The sequence below is a fragment of the Merops nubicus genome, unplaced genomic scaffold, assembly GCF_000691845.1.
Source record: "Merops nubicus isolate BGI_N331 unplaced genomic scaffold, ASM69184v1 scaffold11600, whole genome shotgun sequence".
In the NCBI taxonomy this organism is placed as follows: Eukaryota; Metazoa; Chordata; class Aves; order Coraciiformes; family Meropidae; genus Merops; species Merops nubicus.
In genome coordinates this window covers 29068-53706 of record NW_008583575.1, presented here as the reverse complement: position 1 = coordinate 53706, position 24639 = coordinate 29068, and the positions used below count along the sequence as shown (strand labels likewise).

The 24639-nt window shown below is 37.3% G+C and overlaps 1 protein-coding gene across 1 annotated transcript in view; it reads right to left on the bottom strand.

The window, feature by feature from the left end:
- Positions 1-24639, bottom strand: part of OXCT1 (3-oxoacid CoA transferase 1) — a gene marked incomplete at its 5' end in the record, with an annotated part of 57723 nt that overhangs the window by 5627 nt on the left and 27457 nt on the right. Inside the window, 5 exons of the mRNA XM_008941368.1 lie at positions 1610-1711; positions 3978-4058; positions 9243-9332; positions 21566-21641; positions 22413-22485. Of these exons, the coding sequence (XP_008939616.1) occupies positions 1610-1711; positions 3978-4058; positions 9243-9332; positions 21566-21641; positions 22413-22485 (422 nt within the window). The remainder of the gene's footprint in view (positions 1-1609; positions 1712-3977; positions 4059-9242; positions 9333-21565; positions 21642-22412; positions 22486-24639) is intronic.

Here is a 24639-nt window from a genome sequence, read left to right as displayed (position 1 = left end):
AATCCTTCCGAACAAGCAGGTTTAGACTGGTGTCTTCTGATGAAAAAAAAAGTCCTTTCCTGTAGTTTCTATATATTTAAATACTTACTAAACTTGTCACCTTCAAATCCATCATGAAATTAACCCTCAAATTAAATATGCAAGAACAAATACGGGTGAGGGACTGCAACAGACCAAAATGTACAAGGTCATTTTTTATGTTTGAATTTTGGATACTAGCTGTTTGACAGGCTGATCAGCCAAAGAAAAAGAAGCCCTGACATTACATAAGTTTTAAAAAATTGATAATTTTTTCCTAAGTCACAGTCAGAAGTTGAATAAGTAATTTCTTTTGCACATAGAATTGCTGCATATGGAAGGTTGTTTCCACTGTAAATTAAAAAATAATAATGACTTCCATAAAGTATTACATGGAAAATTAATAATGGAGCAAAATGATTTTGTAGCAGTTTCCTGTTCAGTTGCAGGTCACTCACCTTCAACTGAACAATTTTTTCTGAGAGAAATGAATGTATTTTCAGGAGTAAACAGAAACAGATCCTTGTTTAAAATATTTAAAACCCTAGAAGAAGAACATAAACTATTATATTTAGTTACCAGAAGTGCTCTCTTACAGAGACAGGAAATGAACTAAATTCCACAAGCCCACTGTTCAGAAAGTTTTACTTAAAGACAATATGCTCAAAGCCCTAATAACAAACTCTTCCACATACTAACTGCTCTGCAACCTCTCAGTTATGTGCCCCAGCCCTGTCATGAAACTCTGCAAAGAAGAAGAGTATTGCACTTCATTACCAAATATTTTCCAACTAATTTTACAGCACAGTTTGTGCACTGCCACACTCACTGTCCTCACCAAAAGAGGGCTGACTTGCCTGAAAAGAGTTCACAACACAGAAGAAAATATGTCACACTATGTGTGGAGGAGAAAGCCATGAAGAAACTGTATGCTATCAACCACACAGATGCAATTAGTTACAATCTTGTGCAATACAACTTTCCAATAATAAGCCACTTTTGTGTTAGCTTTAAATGAGACTAAAAAATGGATGTGAAGGTCAAAAGGCAGTCACTTTCTGGATTAATGTAGAGCATAAGTCTCATTCATATAAGGCAGTGGGAGAGAAAAAGCAAAGATTTCAACAGTAGAGCATTTAACTAAATTGCACTAGTAAGATGGAGTGGAAACGTAGTCACCCCTGTTGAGAGGACTCACAAACCGACCTAAAGACAGCAGGAAAACTTAGGAACAGAGAGTTAGGTTAACCTAACTTGTACAGTAGGAAAAAAAATATTCATCCACCTCTCAGATATGAATCAGCTCCCCTTTTCAAAGCATTGTAGAAGTTCCCTTTTCAACACTGTCATTTTACTTAGTCATTTGTCAACCTGTGCTGGTTTTCCTAGCATATAATGCTTCCAGTATAATCATACTAGATTAGCCCTGAATTATCTTCCTGTTTTCACTGTAAATCCCACGGGTAATCTACTCAGACCCTACCTATAAGAAGGAAACTTACTGCATCTACAGGTCTTCATGTGATGAGTATTTGTGGAGAATATTTGTTCTGAGACCAACCTCACTATTCTTGTTTGTAAAATGACTTACCATGAAGTCACAGCCAGTGCTTTTCTTGATATCATCCACTGTCAGTCCTTCCCAGATTTCCACAAGGGTCAATCCCTTCTTCTTGTCCACATCAAACACAGCCTGTTAGATTCAAATAGCACATAACTTTTTATTATCAAAGCAGAAACAAAGTGGTGTGTTGGAAGCAGCCAGCATTCCCTCAGTAACAAAAGATGTCATTATCAGATGGTTTCACTTTTCACTTGTCTGAGTGACCAGTAAAGACTTCTGCTACGTATCTTTCTACCTGAAAAAATCTAAAACACGAGTGTGTTACTTTTGTGGGAAAATCATGCAACTGTTTTTCACTGCAAGAAATGCAGCCCATGCCTCCTGCTCTAATCTGGGAAGAACTGTGAGGCCCAAAGGAAAGGTCTGAGACAGGCTCTGCTGCAAGACAATGCTCACCAAGAGATCATGAAGGAAAACAGAAAAAGGCAGTCTCCCTCATTCTTCTATTTAATTTTAAGGCCGGCAGAGAGTGGTGGTGGTATCAGTAGAGAGTGACTGATACCTCTGTCAGATTGTAAACTTGTCCACCAGCTACTGCACACTCAATAGAAATTTTAGATTTCTTCTTGTATTTTTAATAGAAAGCCTGGGAGGAAGCAGCTGGAGGAGGAAAGGCTGTTCTTTCTGTTTTCTTCCTAAGATATGCTTTCCACTTCCAGAGCTCAAAGTGCACCAAATAAAAGCATCTGTAAAACAATGTGCACTTTAATGGTGCCTACCAGAGGAAGATATGCAGGTTGCAAGCTAATTGCTAGGGAAATCATGAGGTCTGTAGTCATTTTCCTTACATGCAAACAAAAAAAAGAGTCAGTAGCAAACCACCAGTGAAGACTGAACTTCACATAAAAGTGAAGTCTTAAACTCATCACAGAATTGTACTAAAGTTCAGCTGTCCTCTGGGCACATGAGAATGTTTTATGGGACTGAAAAGTGATATCTTATTCTAAGTCTTAGAAGAGAAGCTGGACATGAGGAAGAAGTTCTTCCCCATGAGAGTGGTGAGACCCTGGAATGGGTTGCCCAGGGAGGTGGTTGAGGCCCCATCCCTGGGGGTCTTTAAGGCCAGGCTGGATGAGGCTCTGGGCAGCCTGATCTAGTGGGAGATGTCCCTGCTCATGGCAGAGGGGTTGGAACTGGGTGATCCTTGTGGTCCCTTCCAACCCTGACAGATTCTGATCTGTTTTAGCAGAGGACTTTAGAGCCCTAATGGCTCAATGGTTGGACTTGATGATCTTAAAGGTCCCTTCCAACCTGAAGGATTCTATGAGTCTATGATGCTATGACATAAGGAACATACACACTAGGAAGCTATTGTGGAAATAGAATTTGCAACACTAAGTACTGTTGTACATTTGTGTCATCCAACATAGCAACCAGACTTGACAATTTATATTTGTTAAAAATTTCTGCTTCTTGTTAATTTTCTGTCGGTCTTTGTTCACTCTCATTTTTTTGTACTGTACATTTGTATGTGGCTAGTTATTAGAAGACTGGAAAAACTTCCTCATTTTCTTCCCCTCCCCTCTCCCTCCCCACTCTGTGGATAAACACCCTTTTAAATTAAAGTAGCCATATACCACCAGGAGAAAGCAAATTCTACATCAGCACCTTTGATGCATTGTACTGAGTATGACAGATGGCTCGCAGAGGGACTACTCCAAGCCCTTAAAATGTGAACACTGATAATAAAAGGAGTATGATTACAGCAAAAACCTTAAGTCACTTATCCTTCGCTGAAAAGATCCACTAATGTACTTTGATCAGCAGCAGTATCAGATGCTCACATGTACTTGCACTGGAGAGTAAATTGTAAAACAAATGTAATGAAGTAAAATTTAAAAGAACTTAAAAGAATTAAAGCCCTGCTACAGCCACATGTTGTGTTTCTCTGAAAGAGTCTAGCATACACCATCTCTGACATATATGTGCTACACAGTTGCTGCTCTGCTGAAAAACAAAAAAACAAACATAAAAAACCAAAACCAAGCTGTGATTACAGATGCATTTGGGGATTTGCAACTCACATGGAAAACTTTCAGTAATACTTTGGGAAAAATAAGGAAATAGACATTCTGCATACCTCCCATGAGTGGCATCTTTGTTTCAACAGTGATGGCAAGTATGGTCCTGTATGCTAGATGTCAATGGTGAAAGCTTTAGAGCAAAAAATTTGACCTCCGAGACCTCTGGAGTTGAACTCCAAGGGAATTTTTGCCCTTCACTGGCAACAGATACCAAATATATTCTTCATTTTCACTAAGCTTCACTACTTTTACTAAGTGTCTCTTCTTAGGGAGAGGAAAGCATTGACAAGGATTCAAGAACAGTACTTTACCTTCTCTGTAATGATGCGGTTTACACATTGTTTCCCAGTAAGTGGCAAATTGCACTTCTCCAAGATTTTATGGACATTACCCTGTGTTTAACAACATACAGACAAACATTAATTTTCAAAAACAGCACAAATTACTCAGAATTCAAATATGTGTACAAAAAACACAGCTGTAGCCATTCGGTCTTTTGAAACATTCCCTGTACTCAGAATGTTCTTTCAGTGCACTTCTGTGTCAGACGACACCTCTGGGGACTTGGGACAGTTATTACTGAAATCCCACACATAGGGAGGTGACTAATAAAAAATCTCAGTGTACCACTGAGTGGGCTCCCAAGTTTAGAAGTTCTGCATACTTCTGTTTAATAATTTGTCTTCCTGCTGCGATGTGAGGCTAAGAGATACATGGGACCTCACCAATGACACATAAATGACAAAAAGCATGGAAAGACACTGAAGGCATGACACTCCTGTCTTACACTTTAACAGTAAGCACAGAGTCAGCCATACACACAGGCATTTCAAATCCCCAGGGCTCAAGTGCATAATCATGCTCTGAAAATAGTAAATCCAGTTTCTTTACCCCCACTGAATTCCCATTCCCTCCACCTCTTCAGTAAAGGCCAAAAGCAGACTAAGAGATGTGTGCAATATATGCTCATTTTCAGCTGCTACACAGAGGTTACACTATCTCCATTTTAGACAGAACAAATTAGTATGCAAATATAGTAGAAAAGAATGTATCTATAGAAAATAGGATTTACTTTAATGCACTTCTTTTTCTGGGGCATCGAATGGCAGCTACTCTAAATCCTGGGAAAAATATTACCTAATGAGAAGACATAGCTTCTGATAAGAAGCTGGGCAGGTGAGGTTTGGATGGTGAGTTTTGGGGGCTTTCCTTCTCTTCCCCCCCCCCCCTTTTTTTTTTCCCCTTCGATTTTTTTAATAGGAGTTCACAAATGGCATTAGATACTGTTAAATGAATGTAGGCTGCAAGAGCTGTGAATGGATATAAAAGAGACGAACACTGCATTTTTAGTCAGTACTTGTAGGCGTTTTACAGAGGTAGCATTAAGTGTACATTTGTCCCATTATCAGATACTTTTATTTTTGCTCTGATTATCATTTTTCAGCTATGCATTTCAAAACTCTCAGGGTATTACATGTCTCACTTAACCCTCTGAACACAATACTTTTTAAATTTACAATAATCAGTTTGCCTTAAGGCTTAATATAAGCTCAGGAACCACCCCTCAGACAGTTTGACTCCTGAGTGATAACAAAATGAACAATCCATGTGTTTTTAAATTTATCTTTTTCTGTGAAGAACTATTTCTTCACTATAATTATACTGACAATATCCACATCTGGTATCAAGATAAGTACTCTGATGAAACTCACTCACTCTTAATGAAAATAATCACTTGCTCTAGTGGTACCCTCAGTTGATCTGCTTGTGGCTTGCCCATCTCCAGGACCTTCCTGTGCACTTTGCCAATGATTAATCTGTGCTGTTTGTAATATTATCAGTAACACATCAGGTATACATCTCAGCCATATGAAATGAAGTGTCTTGTCTTGGTAGCAAGTTGATATTGAAATGCATAGACTTGCAGAGGTGACAGCCTGAATGGCACCTGTGACCCTCAGGACTGATATATATTCCAGCTTGTTAAAACTTCAGCTGAAGGTATTTTTATTACCAGTTAGCATTAAAGGCAACTTTTGGAAGAGATCAATCAGAGCACTATCAAAACAGGAATCCAAATGGAACTGCATGAATTTTTACTGTCTGAGTTTATATGGGATTTGTTCAGATAAAGGAAAAGACTGTTGAGTAAATACATAAAACCTTAATGTATTTCAGTCTGCTTTAAGTAAAAAAAAAATCTGCTGCTGAAGAACAAAAATGTCCTTAATCTTCCACAAGACATTAAAATCAGAACTATTCACAATGATAGAAAGAAATTTTCAATTCAGCGCTCCATGTTTCAGTCATGCCTGAATCAAGCGTTTAAAACTAGTTTCCATTCTATTTTTCCGAATACTGTAGATAACTCATTTGACAACATAGAACAATTACTAGCCATTACTTCACTACGTTTTGCAAAACATGTCAATGATGGTATTGGGGTAAGAACTTGACTTTTATTTCTCTTAGGCAGTATTTAGATTAGGCACAGATGTACAGTGACTGTTTGGAGGTTAAATAACAACCTTGCATTCTATTATTTTTCTTCATGGCTACAAAAAAAAGCTGACTTGGCAAAAAAATACATTAAGAAACACCATATAATGAGAAGACTTAAGGTCCATTTGTCAAGTGTCTCACAGTGCCTAAGCATACAGAGCAACAACTGAGCCACCCTTCCATAGACACACCCTTCCTGGTTCCTGACATGCTGTGATGTATGGATTTCCTGAGCTAGAGTGCTTCTGGCCAATGCTATTTAATTGTCACTGATGAACTTAACCTCATAAAACAGTGTAGTTCCTTTTATATAGTCTTAATTCTCTGAGCTCCTGCAACATCCTGCCTATTGTTCACAACTTCATTAGCTAGCTGTGAAAAATGTTTCTTCTTGTTTTAAAATACACTTGTTGCTAATTTCAGTTGGTTACCCCTCCTTCTTTTACAAGGCACTGACTAGCCGTTTTGCATCCGTCTTCTCCATTTTGTGTATATCTGTTATCCTCCCTCGACAGTATTTCTTAAGACGAAGAACCTTCCTCAAAAATAATTTCATGTTCCGTCACCATTCTTCTGTATGTTTTGCTTTTCATTACTTGCAAAAATTTAAGTAATTGAAAATGTAAATAATTTGGGGCAGGGAGTATATAGTTTTATTTGTAATATACTGTGTGTACCAGAGTTTAAAAAAAGGACTATACTTTGAATATTTATTTGAGTGTTGGCAGATACTGGTTCCACTCTCATAATTAAATGTAAATTATATTTTGCCTGCACTGCAAGGACTCAGCCTATTGCTATGTTCAAAAGCTGCAATATGTGTACTGAAAGGAGAATACACTTTTAAACTCCTAGAAAAACTACTTCAATGTTTAATAAGCCATTAATATTGCAGAAAGAAACTTAAAAAGGCAGACAAAACTAACTGAAAGAACTACTTATTACAGAAATTCTTGAAGGAACTCATTGAAGGTACTGCATATATGCCATACCTTCAACTGTATTTCTGTTCATCAAATCTTGTCTGCTGTTGATTTACAGGAGACTTTGGCATTTAACACAGATTTCTTATTATTTGGAGAATGACAAAAATACCCCTGTACTAAAAAGCCATCAGACATCACAGATTGTCACAGTGCATGCAGACATTTCTCTCACTCTGTAGCACACTAGGCTTTGAGCACAACAAAAGATTGCTTCTCTGATGCACAGACGCAACACATTTTGATAAAAACCGTGTTGTAAAGAATTAAAAATCCATTAATATAAAAGTAGCTCTGTAAGAAGGAGTCACTCAAATACAAGGCTTCTGACCTTCAGAACTGGTCTCACAGGTGGTATATTTGCCTTTTTTTTAAAAAAAATAAAAAAAATAAAAAATGGAGAGGAGCGTCTGAAAACTGTAACAGCAGCTTTTGCTTTCCAAACATTGGTCCATATCTCATCATCTTCACTTCTGAGTGAACAAGAAGCAGTATCAAGACCCCAAAAAAGAGTCTAAGTAAGAGGAAAGAGTACCAAGAATATCCTTCGTCTTAAAATAAGACTAAAATGAAAAATCATGCACACGGTTTAGTTTTGCAGTGCCTTCTCACACAAGTATATGAAATAATTTATTAAAGCCTATAACTGGCTCTCTGGAAGTGTGTATCAGGCATCCCACGTACATAAGAGTCCAAGTTATGTTGGCCTTGCATATGCTAAAATAAATAAGTCTATATCTGGACTTTTTGCAATAGTGAACCTATCTGTGTTTCCATCTTTGTCAGGTTTCACTACTCCTACCGACAAAAAAACAACATGCAAACAACTTCCAAAACTGTACTGAAAAAAAGATTTTGGTAGTAGTAATTCTACGAGAACAACTGGCATGAATAATTACACTGTGTGTGGACTCTGAACCCACCTTCACAGTAACAAGAAATTCAGCATAAATATTTACTCAGATTACATTAATACCTAAATTATGTGTCTGAGCAAATGGCTAATTACATATCCAGTTTTGGGGAGGCTGTCATAGGGATCTAAGCTCATATATATAAATTTGCATTGTACATTTATATACATATACACGAAAACTACTGAGTCAGATTCAGCCCTGCTACTGAAAATGTGCCTCTTGAGATCATTGGTTAGTATAAACTGTGAAAGTACTATATTTAAAAAAGAAAAACAAATAATTATTTAAAATTAAAATTCATTCTTCAAATCACATTTAAAAACACACACAACTGTTAATACATTTAGCTTTCACATTTATGTACTTAATACAGTTTACCATGAAAATTCCTTATGCTTGCCTTTTTGCCCCTTATGTATTCTGACAGGGATATTATACTGAACAATAGACAATTAATTCTTATTGCTGACATACAACAAATTTGGATTAACAGAAACACAGAAATTAAACAAAAAGTTAATTTTCAAACGTTTGGTACAGTTTCCTGAAAATAGAGATTTCTGTCCTTCAGTACATTTTTCTCAGAGTTTGGACAGTCCCAGTTTACAAGCTTAAAATTAAAAAATTAGCAACAACCTTTTGTGGGAGACTGTTTATATATATAAAACTCACCCCAGAAAGAAGTCACTAGAGCTCTATCACATAATGATGTAAGGCAGCAGGCATCTCATCATACCAGAAAGATCTATTAAGCTGTCAGTACCAATTTGACTGGCAACTTCAAAGGTAAATAACTCTCCATCATAACAAGTATTTAATGATGGGCAAACTCATTTTTCAAATTATTCTGAAGTAAAGAGTAAAATGGCTGGGGAAGCATCTACTGTAGCTCTAGCAATTGCCACTCATAAAATTTGGATGAAGTATCTAAAAAATGTGTGCACCTTTTAAACAACAGCTTAATATTTCATATTTTTCCATGGTAAATGATTCACTTAAAGAGGAAAGGAACCATACCAACCTAGTGCTCTGCTACACCTCCATAATAGCTAACAGCAAAACTGTCAAATCCTCACAAAGCAGCAGAATGAATGTAAGATGTTAAGATTTTTTTCTTCTTCTTGTTCTGGCACAGCACAAAACACTTACTTAGAAAGAACCAGCAGAGCCTTACCTTGGCTGAGTGCTCCATGGTGACAACCACCTTGGTCTGCGCACTGGATACCAGGTCCATGGCACCTCCCATTCCTTTCACCATCTTACCCTAAAATTAAGTTTTTAATGAAAATATTTAAAAAAAAAAAAAAAAAAAAAAAAAAAAAAGACAGAATGCTGGCTACCATGACAGCAGAAGATAGTCACCTTTTCCTGCATAGAAAGCCCATCTATTTCATCATCATTGTATTCAAACACTAACAGAGCTTCACCAGAGTGAAAAAAAAGCTATCTCATTCTAGGCTCTGTAGGATGCAAATAGGAGAAAAACAATGAATAAAATAAGGAACCACTACCACAGCTGGTGCCTTGGGGTATAACTTAAATCTGAGTATTTTGTTTTATAAATAAAATCTAAAAGTATACGGCTAAATGACTGGACAACTTCCTAGTATAAAGCTTTTATCTTATGCTTCCTTTTATTAGCTATGTGATTCAGTACCTTACAAGTATCAGTACCTATGGTCCATGATATAAAATATATGGAAGAGATTTGTCCGATTAACCTGGCAGGCCAGCAACTTCTTGGTCTCTTGATCATAATGAACAGACTAGACTAGACTAGACTAGAATAGAATCACTATGGCTGGAAAGGACCTCCAGGATCATCAAGTCCAACCTCCACCCCAACACTTCCCTAACCACTAGATCATAACCTCAAGTGCTGCATCTACTCTTTTTCTGAACACCTCCATGGATGATGACTCCACCACCTCCCTGGGCAGCCTGTTCCAGTGCCTAACCACTCTCTCAGGGAAGAAATTCTTCCTGATATTCAATCAAAATCTTCCCTGGTGCAACCTGACACCATTTCCTCTCGCCCTATCATCAGTAATTTGGGAGAAGAGACCAACACCAACCTCACTACAACCTCCTTCTAGGTAGTTGTAGAGAGCAATAAGGTCTCCTCTCAGTCTCCTCTTCTCCAGACTCAACAACCCCAGTTCCCTCAGCCACTCCTCATAAGGCATGAAGGGAATATACAGCGAGTACACTCTAAAAATACCACATTTTCATAGTCCTTGCACAGTGAAAAATAAATCACATCTTCCTATATTCACAAACAACACCTTCAGAATTTCTCAGGTTAGATAATTATTTAATATTAATCACATTAATTAACATTACTACTCTGTATTTCTCTGCAAATACAAACCTGAAAGGGATGAGAGGATTTATCTCTGTCCTTAAGTTGCTGGCACTGCTCAGATCATTTTTCTATCCTACTTGGAAATGCAGAGACTGCAGTGACCTCTTACCTGCCCACCAGAGGCTCACTGACAAGATAACAGAGTAGCTAAAGACAATGGATTACCTCCACAGTAATTCAGAATACGTTTACATTGAGAATTATGCTACCAGTACATCTATCCTAACACTACTAGTTCATTTTCTAGGCCTTGAAGTTCTATTAACTAGTAACAACCTATGGTAACCAAGAGATATCTGAAAAAATAAGTGCTGATGAAGAACGATGACAAAGCTACTGTGGCAGAAGCTGTCGTACAAGACTGAGAGAAGAGACTTCATCCCTTCGTGTACACAAAAGCAAGAAAATGAAAGTTAGGTTGAAGCGAAGGACTTAGGGACCTTAAAATTGCCACAACTGCTCCTCCTCTTTAGGCAAACATACTCATCACTGCAGGACAGTTGGTAAAGCAAATCAATTAAGCATTAGCTCCAATTAGCCAAGTATAATCACATGCTTTTATTAGAGGAATATCGAAAGCATAAGAGCCTTACATCACTCTCAGTGCATCTACCAAACTCTAATAACTGGCACTTTCCTTCTCACCATACTGGCAAAGGTATACAGCTGCGTCCTAAATTTGAATTAAAATGCTTGAGACTAACAGGTGATTCTGAAAAGACATTTTGTTCCTTTCTGCCTAGGATAAGCATGCAGACCAAACCAGTTCTGATATTTATAAATACTGCACATTTATGAGCAACAAGCAATTTCTGTTTCTTTTGAAATCTCAGTCTGAATAATCTTGGGATGCAAGTAGTGGAAATTCAAGGCCTTGACAGATTTTACTATTTTTAAAAATTAAGATATTCTGCTCTTCTGCTTCTTCACAACCATAAACTTCCATAAAGTTAGTGGATTTTTTTATAATGCCTACTTATTGAAAAATAAATAATTTTGTTATCGTGGTGACGGGGCATCTTTAAGAAAATATGAGAAGGGTATGTTTTTATTCCCTGATTTCTTCATATCTGAACTTCATTTGAATGGTCAAAATAGAACACTGAAGAGCCTAAGAAAGTAACTTAACCTAATAATTCCTAAGTGGAAACCTTCCCGTTGGTGTCAGTTGTAACATACAAGACAATCTGTAGCATTCCAGGAGAAGCTTGTGAGCACTCCAAGGTGGGCTAGGGCAATATTTTTCAAGCAGATGTGAAGTTTTTCCACAATAGTATTGCAAGCTAGCAAGATGCTGTAGGAAGCAGGAAATAATTAATAAGAGAACAGTTAAAAAGAAGGGGCAGAGAGAAAAGAGGAAAACTTAGGAGCCTTCAAACACTGTTAGTAACTAATTGTAGCTGGTCTTGAATCCATGCTGGTGTCTTACACCTTTCCTCTATGTTTGCAGGAGGAAGGATTTTTCTTCCATCACTGAATTTTATAGCTGTTCCTAACATCTTAGGATAAAACGCACCTGAACTGATCTGGTTATGTTAAAAGAACATAACTTTTTTCAGACAAACATATCACAACAAAAAACAACAAAGCAGATGCTAACAACACGTTCAAGGAACCATGAAAACCTACCAGTGGTCGACACAGAGTCTGAAGAATTAGAATGCAGATGGAAGTAAAAGCTTGAATAATTCGATTTAAAATTGAGTATCAGAGGACAGCCACGGTGAAAACATAAGGGACTGAGCTACTTCCTTGCTAAGAGTCCTTGCCCATGTTGCAAATTGTCCTAATATTCTATTAAATAAATAGCATTTAGTCTGAAATTTATCTTTCCCTCCATTAAATAAATGAAAGAATACATATGCCTCACACTATGCTAAAGTTAGAAAACCTATTATTTCAAAAACTCTTACAGAAGATAATGAATACTTCTAGTTTATACTACAGCTCTTTATTCCCATTCAATCTGAATTTTCAGGCATCCCCCTGGAATACCTTGAACGAGATACCTAGAATGAGGAAGATTTTAAGAATCTAAGTATGATAGGATCTCTGATGGCCACAGATGCAGACACAGTGGCAGGTACAGAACCCATGGCCAGTCTCAGCTTTTTTGAAAGGTAACAGTAGTTATGTTGTGCAAGGGACAGTTCAGAGCAACTGGAACAGTATGAACTCCACAGTGAAAAGCAGAAATGAAGGTAATGCTGTGGATGCAAGATACTTCCATCACCACCATCAATGGTGTTAACACTGCAGTCAAAAGGATGAACTTAGGACCCATTCAAAGTTTTCTGTTTTGCCTGTCTCTACACTGGTATGTACACATCACCAACATACATTAGTCACACAGGTCTCCTGCCCTGTGTAGGTTCTGTCTGTCTTCACAGATGTGCCAGCTTCAAATGGCACACACAGTGCAAGTAAGGAGGTCATTAGAATTATATATGTAACTATTCAACAAAACCACTTCATCAGATGCTGTGGGGATAGAAGTGGTTTGTTTGGAGTTTTTTTTGTTTGTTTGTGGGGTTGTGGGCATCTTCGCACAGACCTTAGCTTTGTACAAAAAGACACCAAACAGAAGGTAATATTAAAAAAATACATATGCATATATCTACCCTACATAAAAATGTAAACAACAATTCTGTGTCAATTGTTAACAGTACTGTACACTGTTTAAAGGGAAAGTATTTTTAATTGTTGATTCTAAAATGAAAGCCACAACTCTTCCAGATTTCACTTTCCATTTCTTCAGTGAAAAGGACAGGATAAAGACTATCAAAAAAAAAGATGGAAAAGATGAAATTAGGTGTTCTAAAATACACTTCCTTGTCCTGTTTTCCACTGATTTTATGTCTTTATATGTCAAGATTACATATAAAGTAATTATTATCATTATACTGTCAGCTCTGGGGACAACTTATAGCAGCCTTACAGTGCCTGAAGGGAGCCTACAAGAAAGCTGGAAGACTTTTTACACTGGCATGTAGTGATAGAACAAGGGGTAATGGCTTTCAACTGAAAAAGGGTAGATTTTATTAGATATAAGGAAGAAATTCTTTACTGTGAGGGTGGTGAGACACTGGAACAGGTTGCCCAGGGAAGTTGTGGATGCTCCATCATTTGAAGTGTTCAAGGCCAGGCTGGATGGGGCTTCGAGTAACCTGTTCTAGTGGGAGGTGTCCCTGCCCACAGCAGGGGCTTCGAAGTAGATGATCTTTAAGGTGCCTTTCAACCCAAACCATTCAGTGATTCCATGATTCTATGACTATGACAGCTAGACTAGATTTTACTCCGAGAGTATGGCTGAATAAAGATTACAAAGAAAGACTAATGGGATTTTTGAATTAGAAGAGTTGATAATGCAACAACACAACAAAGAATTAATACTAGCAGAATGCAGCAAAGCTTAGCACACTCTACATACACAACAAGGTGAAGATAATTTTTAAAGAATGTCCAAAATAAAGACTTAGTTATATGGCTTAGCCATATTCAAAATGATCTGATTTTCAAGAATGCTAACCAGGTATCTCATACCACACACATCATGAAAAGCAAAATTAAAAACTAAGTATAATTTTTAAAGAATGGAACATAAGTTCTTGAGTGACTGATACTTCTTGGCAAAATTTATTAGTAACACTTTCCCGAAGTGCAGCATACAGAAATATGTGCACTAACTATATTTATATTCTTACTTTCCATAAGAAGAAAATTAAGACAACATAAAATATGTGCAAAGAAAGGCGGTCAAATTTAATTCCTTAACTCTCCCATAAAACTAACTTGAATTAACTGTTGGAAACATATCTGAATGACTGAGTGAAATTCAAATGAATACACTGAGAAACTGCATCTTGGGAGCAACTCAAAACAGTCTCTGACATACTTCATTGAAAGGATTTTTGATGGATGTTCTTTCAGGGTAATGAGACAGTTAGGCCTTCCATTTACCTTTGCACACCATTTCTGAACCACACGGTATAGCATACAATATTAAATATTATTGCCAACAAAATACTAGTCTCACTTGAAAGTGATGGTTCCATATCATAGCCACAATTGTTACCACTAATTCACAGATCAAGGAGTCTTTCTGACTCATGTTTGTATTTTTGAGACAAGCAGCATTCCTCAGCTGCTCTCATTATACAGATGCAAAATGCACAGCTGCCACTTTTCACACTGAAAATTTAAGAGGTTATGAATAAAATACCAATAGTGAGCTCCTATGTCTTCCATGCAGTTGGAAGAGAAATAAACACAAACAAAACTGGTAGAAAAAGCCCTCAAAACTGTGGAAGAAGTAAAACTAACACAATAGCTCCTTTTCTCCTTTGTGGCTCTAGGTCTCTTCCAGTGGTGGCAACTACATGCTGCAAGGGTTCTGTAGGGCTTCCAGACACATGTTTTTTGGAGACAGAAGCACTAAGCAGGTATAATACTGTAGACTTAATTCCAAGGCACCTGTCTGCAAGAAGCCAAAGTTTCTTAATATTAAAACAATATTCCGTTGAAATGTAGATTCCCAAGAAGTCTGTAGGTAATTGCAGGTCCTATTCTTCTCCTTTGTTCAGCTACTGCTATATAATCTGTACTTGGTCATGTCCTAGATGTCAGATAACTTCACATTACTACCAAGAGAAAGTAAGTCATTAAACATAATTAACCTGCATATTTTCTTTTCATACAGAATTTAGCTAATTCATAGTGCTTAATTAATTTTATAGTGAACAGTTAAAAAGTTTCTCAAAATTTCTTGCAGTGATGTACCACTCAAAATGACACACTGACAGATGTACTAAGTGTAATGGAAGTGCTAGAAGAAGAAAGTTAACTAGACAGTGTGTTTGGATGCAAAAGAAAATAAGCCTTGTGCAAAGACACTCCTATTCAAGCCAAGTGGCAAACAGCCTGCAACAGGGCTTCCTGGAGAAGACCTACAGGGCTCTCAGGCATTTAGGGATATATGTCCTTTCCCATGATTAAAACTTATAATTGCAAGTCATAAAAGCCCTTGCTGTGGAGCCCTCTGCTTTCAGGTTTGGGACTAAAAGTAATAAAAACAAAACCAAAACACCCTCCTGCAGTCATATACTAGCTGGCCTCTGCCAGCTTACATTCATTTTTAAATCGTCTCTCTATCAATAAGCGTGCAGTTCACCCCATGATCAAAGTGTCCAACACTGTGCAAAAGACATACTTTGAAGCTCTGTAGAAAAATTATCAATAATGTATAAAATTATATTCCTAAAGCCTTGGGTTATACTGACCTCTACAGATGGTAAATTAAAAGATTTATTACAAAATTTGAATTGGGTTTCCTCATGTCTTCTTTTCCAATAATATTCTTTGATAAAACTTAGACTTTTGTATAATTTTCTTTCAATTTATTTCATTATTAACACTTTAATCCCTTAAGTTTGGCTACTCCAAGTCAGAGCATTAGAAGGCTCCTGCTTCTAAAATTCATGGACAATTTATTTCATCCAAGAATGATCTAGATTTATGCATCCAGACTGCATCACCCTGTGCAAATTACATCATACCCTTTCTCACTCCCCCAGCAGCATTGCTTTAGCTATCAAAGCATGAATATTATACTCCAGTAGAAAAATATAAAAAGCTAGAGTTAACATTCTTGCTCAAAATTGTAGTTGGTTTATATTGTTGGCAGGGAATAGAGATGTTAAATAATATCAGTCCTGGTATAATCCCTGAGGCTGCTGCTTGTTAACTGAAACGCTGCCCACTAGGCCTTAAGCCTAGTGGTTTAGGGAAGTTGACACCTCCCTTGGCACTTTTGGATATATACTGTCTGTCCTCCTGGACTTACACATGTCCAGTTTACTGAATCAGCCCTTAGTCCCTATCCCCCATCCCCCAAATTCTACCACTAGCCAAAAAGACTATGTCACTAAAATCTAAAGCAAAGGTGTTGAGTACCTCAACAGGTACACCTCAATGTGTTGCTAACCTCCAGTCAACTGGAAACTACCCATTTAGTCAGGACTGCTAGTAAATGATGGGAAGTGGCTTTGTGAGCTCTTCCACTGCTTCCTCGGTAACCCTGGGTGGATCCCATCTGGTCCCAGACGCTTGTGTGCACCTAAGTGGTGCAGCAGAGCAGTGACCATTTCTTCTTGGATTATGGGGGCTTCATTCTGCTCCTTGTCTTCCACCTCTGGGGGCTGGGTACCCTGAGAATAACTGGTCTTGCTATTAAAACTGAGGCAAAGAAGGCATTAAGTACCTCAGGCTTTATCACAACATTTCTCCCTACATTCAATAAGGGGTAGAGACTGTCCTTAGTCCTCCTTTTGTTGTTAATGTATTTGTAGAAACACTTTTTATTGCCTTTTAAAGCAGTAGCCAAATTAGGTTCTAGTTTGGCTTTGGCCCTCCTCGTTTTCTCCCTGCGTAGCCTCATGACATCCTTGTAGTCCTGCTGTGTATGTCACCCTCTCATTTATGACATCCTTCCTAGTTATACTTTTTACCTTTAATAAGTTTCTGCCTACTGATATGTCAGAAATATTTTATCCATTGTACTCTCAGATTCATCATCTTCCAGCTGTAGAGCTCCCTCACCACTGGTACAATGTTTTTTCTGCTGGTACAGCATGTCAGCCACATTAGTAGTTATTATTATTAGCATTGTTTAATGGCTAAGGGTTGTTCAGAAAAGCCTATTAAGAAGATGGAGGCCCTAGTGTCACAGAGGAACATTTCAGAAAGTTCTGATGCTTTGTTTTCACCTAGGCCCAGCCTTTGATATATGTCACAATGGCAGAGTCATGTACCTTCATGACTAAGTTGTAGCCACCAGAAGGGGAACAGAAACTCTTCCATAAAACACTTCTACTCCAAAGGTCTCAAAAGTCACCAGAAGAAAGGAACCACAAACGAAGCAAATACAGGCATGGAGATGAGCAATCAATCCTTCAACTTTTAAAATCACAAGTGATACAACTTAAACTGCAACAGGAGCCAGGACCACAATGACAGTGCATGCTTGTGCTGCTCTCTGTAGATGCAGTGAAGCTGCCCTGCTAACAGCAATTTCTGACAGTAGCTTCAGAGACACAGATAGGTCAGATACTGTGTCCTCCACTCACGAAGTCAAATGTGGCTCCACCCAGTAGCTCCCAGCAGCCATGGGCTCCCATCTGTTTTGGCCTGTGTGCCCTACTCCATGGCTGCGTACTCAGCATTTCTTTTCCTCCTCTCTTGGAGATCTTCTCCCAGCTGCACTCTCTTCCCAGGGCCTCCTCAGAAATCTGCCACTTCCTTCTCCCTTCCATGCTCTGAAACCCTCTTGTTAGCTGGAGGAACACCACAGGGAGGGAGACCAAAGGCCATTAAGTAGTAGTGCTTAATGGAAAAAAAATACGAATAAATGCCAGTGGTTAGGAAGCAACTTCTGCCTAAGCAAACAACATTCTTTGCCGAATGTGCTTCAAATATTCTCACCCTTGCCTTCCTTTACTCATGGGAGATCCCTCTCCATTAGAATCTAGCAGGTAAGATAGAAGAAGAGGCTGTAATTATTACAGAGAGCCCTCCTTTGCTCTGTTCCAAAGTACAAGTAAACACACACTAGGGCTCAAGTGTTATCAAACTCTGATGACACAGAAAGGATAGATTCATGATGGTACTTATTCAAAGCACCAAATTTAGAGTTACTACTTGTCTATGAAATAATGGCAAATATCATCAAGCCAAGAACCCAAAAAGCTACAGTGTATAAGAAATACTTAGATCAAACCTAAACAGAAAGTTAAGTGAAAAATGTCACAATCAAATACAGCTGAAAATTTGCTTCACTATGAGCTTTTAGTAAGGTTGATCTTGGTATCACCACACTCAAATCTTGTGACTCAAAAAAAGATGAATTTTGCTCATAATTTAACTGGCAATAACATATCATCCTATTTATGGGAAAAACAAGAAGATCTGAATGCCTGGATGCTTGGTGAATCCCACTGTAAAAATCTGTATTGTAGAACAGTAATAACACATAAGTAAAGCAAATTAAGAATCATCTGACCAAGGGAGCTCAAAACAAAGTAACCAGAGAGAAATGACTGCTGATTGGAAAGGCTCCTGAGAGGGTTTATGGGTTTATCCTATCTGCTCACAATAAATAAAAAAATCACTGCAAAATAAATTTGCAGAAAGCCAGGGGTTAGTACGAATGCCAAACGAGGACAACAACAAGTCACAAGGACCCATGTGGTATATGCTAGTAAAAAGGTATACCTCAAAGGTAAGGAAAAGACAAATAAAAGTGACTCAAAGTTGTATTTTATACTTTCCTGTTTTGAGAATATATCTGTTATTCATAAATTTGGAGCTGAACAGAATGGACAGGCATCTTCATGAGAAAAATAAGGAATTCCAGATAAGGAAAATACTGTCCTTGATACAGATGCAAAACTAAAATTACTGAAAAAAGTAACTGAAGGAAGAACTAAGCACTAAAGGAAGGAATCAGTAAGTCTGCACAGTACAGAGAAAAACTTAGAATACAAACTAAGATTCAATGTCTCAAAAAAAATGTTTGTTAATTAATCTCTTCTATGCATATAAGACACTGACTTCATCTTTTGGTAGTCCAGATCTTGAAAGGCAAGACACAAAAAAAAAAGTCAGTGAAAATTTAAATGTTTTGATCAGAAAAATAGGCTTAACTTCTATATGGTAAAAGTATTCTGAAAGAAATCAAAAAGTGCAAAAAGCTGCTGGAAAAGTGAATATTACTTAGTCTCTGAAGGCTTATACTACCAGGCTCTGAAAGCACTGTGTGGTATTGCATTTTTTGTGCCTGCAGTGTCTGTGAATGCTATGCTTTTGTTCAGTGTAAGTCTAGGATAAAAGATAAAGCTGAGTTTTTAGAAGCAGCTTAAATTGTTAAGTGTTTTGCTTCAGCACAGATGATACTAGTGAGTTGAAAATACCACAAGAATAATTCCGATAGTCTCCAACTGTGACAAATCTTTGGAAACCCACGCTAACAGGAATCAAGCTCTGGACAGTCAAGTAAATGTACTGGGAAAATATCTGCAGAAAATATCTTGATTTTGAGGTTTTTCTAACTCTAGCAAAAGCTGAATTTTCATCTCTTTCTCTAAAGATAACTTTATACATACCCAGAACAAAAATTTAATTTTTGATTCAATACTTAAACGAGAACATGCTTTGTTCTATGAAATATAAATATATGTAGTTTATCTAATTTAGAGAATGCTTGTTGAGAATCTTGGTTTTCAAGAATGAACTTTCTAGTGGATAGCCGAAAGTTTGGCACAGATGCAACTGCATGAAATTTTATACCCTGAGATACCAATATGGCCAGTTGAAACTACTGGGATTTTTCTGTCATTGAAAATCTATCCACTGATGATTCCAGGACTGCCTTTTTTCAAAAATTTCATTTTTGTGAGCTATCACTAGATGTTTATTTTTGCTGGTTTACTCAGAACACTTTAAAGCAGGAATCTTTATTTTTTCACCTGTTCACTTGTGTATTCTGAAGAATGCTTTTCTTGCCACTTCAATTTATAAAAGCAACAAAAAAGCAAACAAAGCAATTCTTCCTACCTAAAATTTAACCCACTGCATTCTGCTTTCTAACAGGCCTTTGAGACATAGCTTGAGTAAACTTTACAAGGTGCAGGAACATTTAACAATGCTTTTGCAAGACTAAAGGATTGTTAAAAGAAGAAAATCTCAAGAGTTTGGTAATCTTGAATACAAGGACAAACTAAGGACATGTTTACATAGTGACTTTTGTTTTGCAAAAGTATAAAAAGAGTGTCAGTCCAAGGCAACACAGCTAAACAAACCTACAATTTATCTGATAATTGAAATAAATGGATTATTAGATTAAAATCATCTTGAACTGTGCATATAAGGAAATCTCTAAATACTCTTAAAAAAAAAAAGTAGAATTTAGGCTGTAACAACTTACTTTTAATTATTATTTCTAGTCTATCTTCAAAATTTTGATAAAGTATTATTTCAGAATTATTTTTAAAAGCCACGGTGTAAGCAAGTAACTTCTGCTTGCAAACAAAGCCACCACATGTTAATAGGGAGTGCTTGCACAAAACCAGAGCTACTTCATCCAGTAGAAGAGTCATCTTAGACTGACATGAAGGAAAAAACCATCTCACTCATGTTCTCGATGGCATATACTTGCAGTACTGAACTGACAATGTTGATTACTTAGGATTATTTATATCAATTTTGAAAAAAAAACAGTTTACTAAATGTAAGCTTTTTTAAAGTCTGCTATTTAATATGCATAATTAGAGTTTCAGTAACTGATCATACATGTGAGATACAGAGCCATAAATAAATCACGTGAACTATTTCAGTCACCAGGGTTACAAGTCCTTCAAAGCTCACACTATAATAATTTTGCCTTCACTCCAATAGCAAAACTAGAGTCAAAAATGTGGGTTTATTTATCTCTTATATTTGAAAGTGTGTATGGTTTCCTCCATGCAGGCAGGTTCCATTATTTTGGATTTTAGTGACAAGTTCTTATAACTCAAGACAAAAAAAGAAACTGGAATTGGACAATGCAAAGCTATTACCTTAATGCATGTCATACTTGGACTCCTACAGTATATCTGACCATCGGATTATCTTTAAAACACGAGAGTTCTATCAAAAGACATAAAATAACAATAGAGGAGCACACACAGGATATCAGTGATTCACTAAGAGCAGCATTCTTTTTCAGTTTTTCACAGTATTAACTGGACGACACTACACCTATAGAAGAGTTATCATTCTCAAGAAAAAGCACCAGTCCGTAGCAAAAAAAAGTGTCATTTGAAAGGCACAGACCGAAGAGGAAGGAAAATGGCTTACATAAATCACACTAAGCTTTTTATGATGCTTAGAAGTAGCATAATTTTAGAGAGTTGACCCCTCATAATTGATTGCTTACTGCCAGCAGTACTCAAGAAAACATCTTAACCTTAACTCTACTTCAGTGCTTTATGCTTCACAACCTCCATGCTGCTTCAGCCGTTCCCTCCTCTGCCTGATCTTCAGCTACATTTGTATTGCCCTATCTATAGTGCACCAACAGCAGTGCAAACACTACTTACAGGAATCATCCAGTTGGCCAGGTCACCGTACTTAGACACCTGCATAGCTCCAAGCATTGTCAAGTCAACGTGGCCCCTGGCAACAGCAAGGGTGTAATTAGCATATCACGTTCCAGTAACAGCCCACAAATTTTAACAAGCTTTTGCTCACATTCTCATTACATTGGTATAAAAATGGTGGCATACCACAGAGGTAGCAACCATTTTGTCACATACGTGGCTGGGTTTTTTTTCCCCCCTTTAGATTGGTGCTGCAAATTTTTCTGCCTGCCTACTGAGTCTCAAAAATGTTACTACTTTTGTCTGGTTCTGGTTTTGGTTAACTGCATGCACAGTCAATCAGCTCTGGACTCATATTCTTAAGTGCACTCCTGCACATATTTACATACACTCATCATATTTTCAGAGCCATCAGGATTTAGTATCTGTTCGCATCCGACCTCCTTTCCGAAAAACAAACAAAGAACAGGTGCAGACAGTGAATTTCCATTAGGGAGGTGGAATGAGGATCACAGTTGCAAGCTGAGCATAAAGAATATACAGAGTGCAAGTATAGATTAGATACTTGGAAATGACCAAAATATAGTTGTTAAAATATAGTTATAAATCTGTTTATATATGGCCAGGTGTTGGTAGAAATGATCATTATGCTATCTGTTACTTACAGTATTTTTCTATTTCCAATAGTTAGACTTAATCTTCTGTAAGCCATTAGTGACCAAGTTCATGATCATTTTACAGGTTATTAAATGTTAACCACATTTCAAAGAATTACTAATGAGTTCAGTAACGGACTCAGTTTTTTCTTTTCACATTTTAAAAGATCAGGGTTTGTGTTGTTACATACCCTCTTATCATTGCAAATGATTCATCGCTAGAGAAATAGGAAGAACCTGGAAGAACAGTGACTGTTTCCTTACCTGTAAGAGAAATAAGCTATGGTATGTACTTTGTATGTCTCTTTCACAAATGAAGTCCTAGCTACTAACAAAGAAATAACTTACCAAGTTCCCTTGGATTTAGTAGAGCTACGGACCCGATTAAATTTACTATGTCACATGTAAAACTAATTAATCATAATGAATTGTGAAGCAGTTTGTTACAGTTCTTATCAATCTGGTTGCCCACTCTTTGACTTCAGCTTTCTGCTCTATGCACAGGAAAAGTGAGAGGTAACTCTCTTTCAAAACAGAGAAAGAGCATCTTCAGGAGCCAGAGAGGTTGCAAGGAAGAGTGAGCAGATTAGATGGAACAGTCTGCTTTGTTAAAACGCACAAGAAAACGCGCTTCTGTGTGTTGTACTGTTCTCTGCGCAGTGCTTGAATCAAGCAATGGAACACTCATGGAAGTGTCTTATTTTAACTTTATCCAGAGCCCTCTCTTTCCTTTCCTCTCCTGCCAGCACTCTGCATCTGTTTAAGCAACAACCATGTATATACAGGATACCTCTGGAAAGGCTTAAGAAACTCAGCCAAAGGAGAAATCATAAACCAAGCATTGCAAACTTGAAAGGAAAAAAAAAAAAAAGAGAAGAAAATACTTTTAACACCAGATGACATTGTGAAGAAAAAGTTAGTGTAACAACAAAGGGGAAAAGGAATGAGACATCATTAAACAGCTTCCAGAAAACAGGGAAGTAGAGACTATGAGATTAACTAAGAGGATGGGAAAAGGGAAGGGAACCCTGTAAGAAAGTTAAAATAGAGACCTATTTTAATCTGTCAAGTCTACTTGATTTATATGATATGCCAAGACTTTGTATGGAAATTAAATTTTAACACACAAAATAGCATTGAATTAAGGTCACACAAGTGGTCTTCCAGTCAGAACACATGAATTCACCATGCAGACATTCAGACCAGCTGTGAGACTGCCTGAATTATCTTGCCCTAACAGGCAACCACCCAAAGCAGTGGGAGAAACAGCAAGAGCTGCAAGCAGCAACATGGAGCAAGAACCCTGGGGTAAAGTGACATGCTAAGGCACTGCTCAGAACAAAGAGACAAGGGCTGAGGACCACAAAATAATGCAATAAGAGCACTTGTTAACGTGTTCATTTCTAGTGCACTCATATTAAAACTTAAGCTTTAATGTGTTTGCATATAATTTTACTTTTTATAGTAAATGGGTTTTATCCTAAATAACTTTTTTCCTTCCAGTGACAGTTTCAATATTTAAAAAAAAATCCAACACCTCAATTTCAGTTCAAGCATTAACACAGCTTTCATACACCTCTGACATTTTCCTTCAGAGTGTATCACAACAGTTACCTAGCTACTGGTGAAATGCTGGACTTTATTTTTTTAGTAATTTATTACTTCAAACTAGAAAGTGGCCTTAAATAACTCCTTATTTAAAATATAATACTGAAACAGAGGCAATAACATAGCAGTATGACAACAGTATCAATTAGTTAAGCCAGGTAGTGAATGTTTCAAGTCAGTATACAATTGCTGCACTGCCCCCTGATATTAAATTAAAAGCTTGTTTGATGTCAGTGCTTTATCTTCTTTGACTTTTCAGAATTTAATTGTACCTGCTAACAGCCACTGAGAAAGGTACTTTCTATACAGATATGTACATACACACCCATACATATAAATACAGCCTGGGCAGTGCTGGGTTGATGATGACTCAATGATCTTTAAGGTTTTTTCCAACCTAAATGATTCTGTGATTCTCTATATATGGATGTTTATGTAAGTATAAATTAAAAATACACAGGTTTTCTGTATGAAAAAACACGATGTCAGCTATGGGTCTTTAATTTATACCATTAACATCGTTGAGAATTTATAAGGTGCCAAGGCTACTTCTGTTTGTCACAGTGCAATATACAGATATAATTTTACATGGAAACATAGAACGGACAGAGGCACAGCTCTCCACAAAGAAAACAGAAATCAGACAGATGCATGAAAACATGAAAAGCTTAAGTTTTACACTGCATGGCTGCTTCTGAGGTGAAATGCTTCAAAATCGCTGGTCAAAAACAGTAAGTGAGGACTGGCATTACCCCTCTGAAGTGGCAAAAGCAGCTGCCTGCAGCAGAGCCCTGCAGTGTTTGGGGGGCT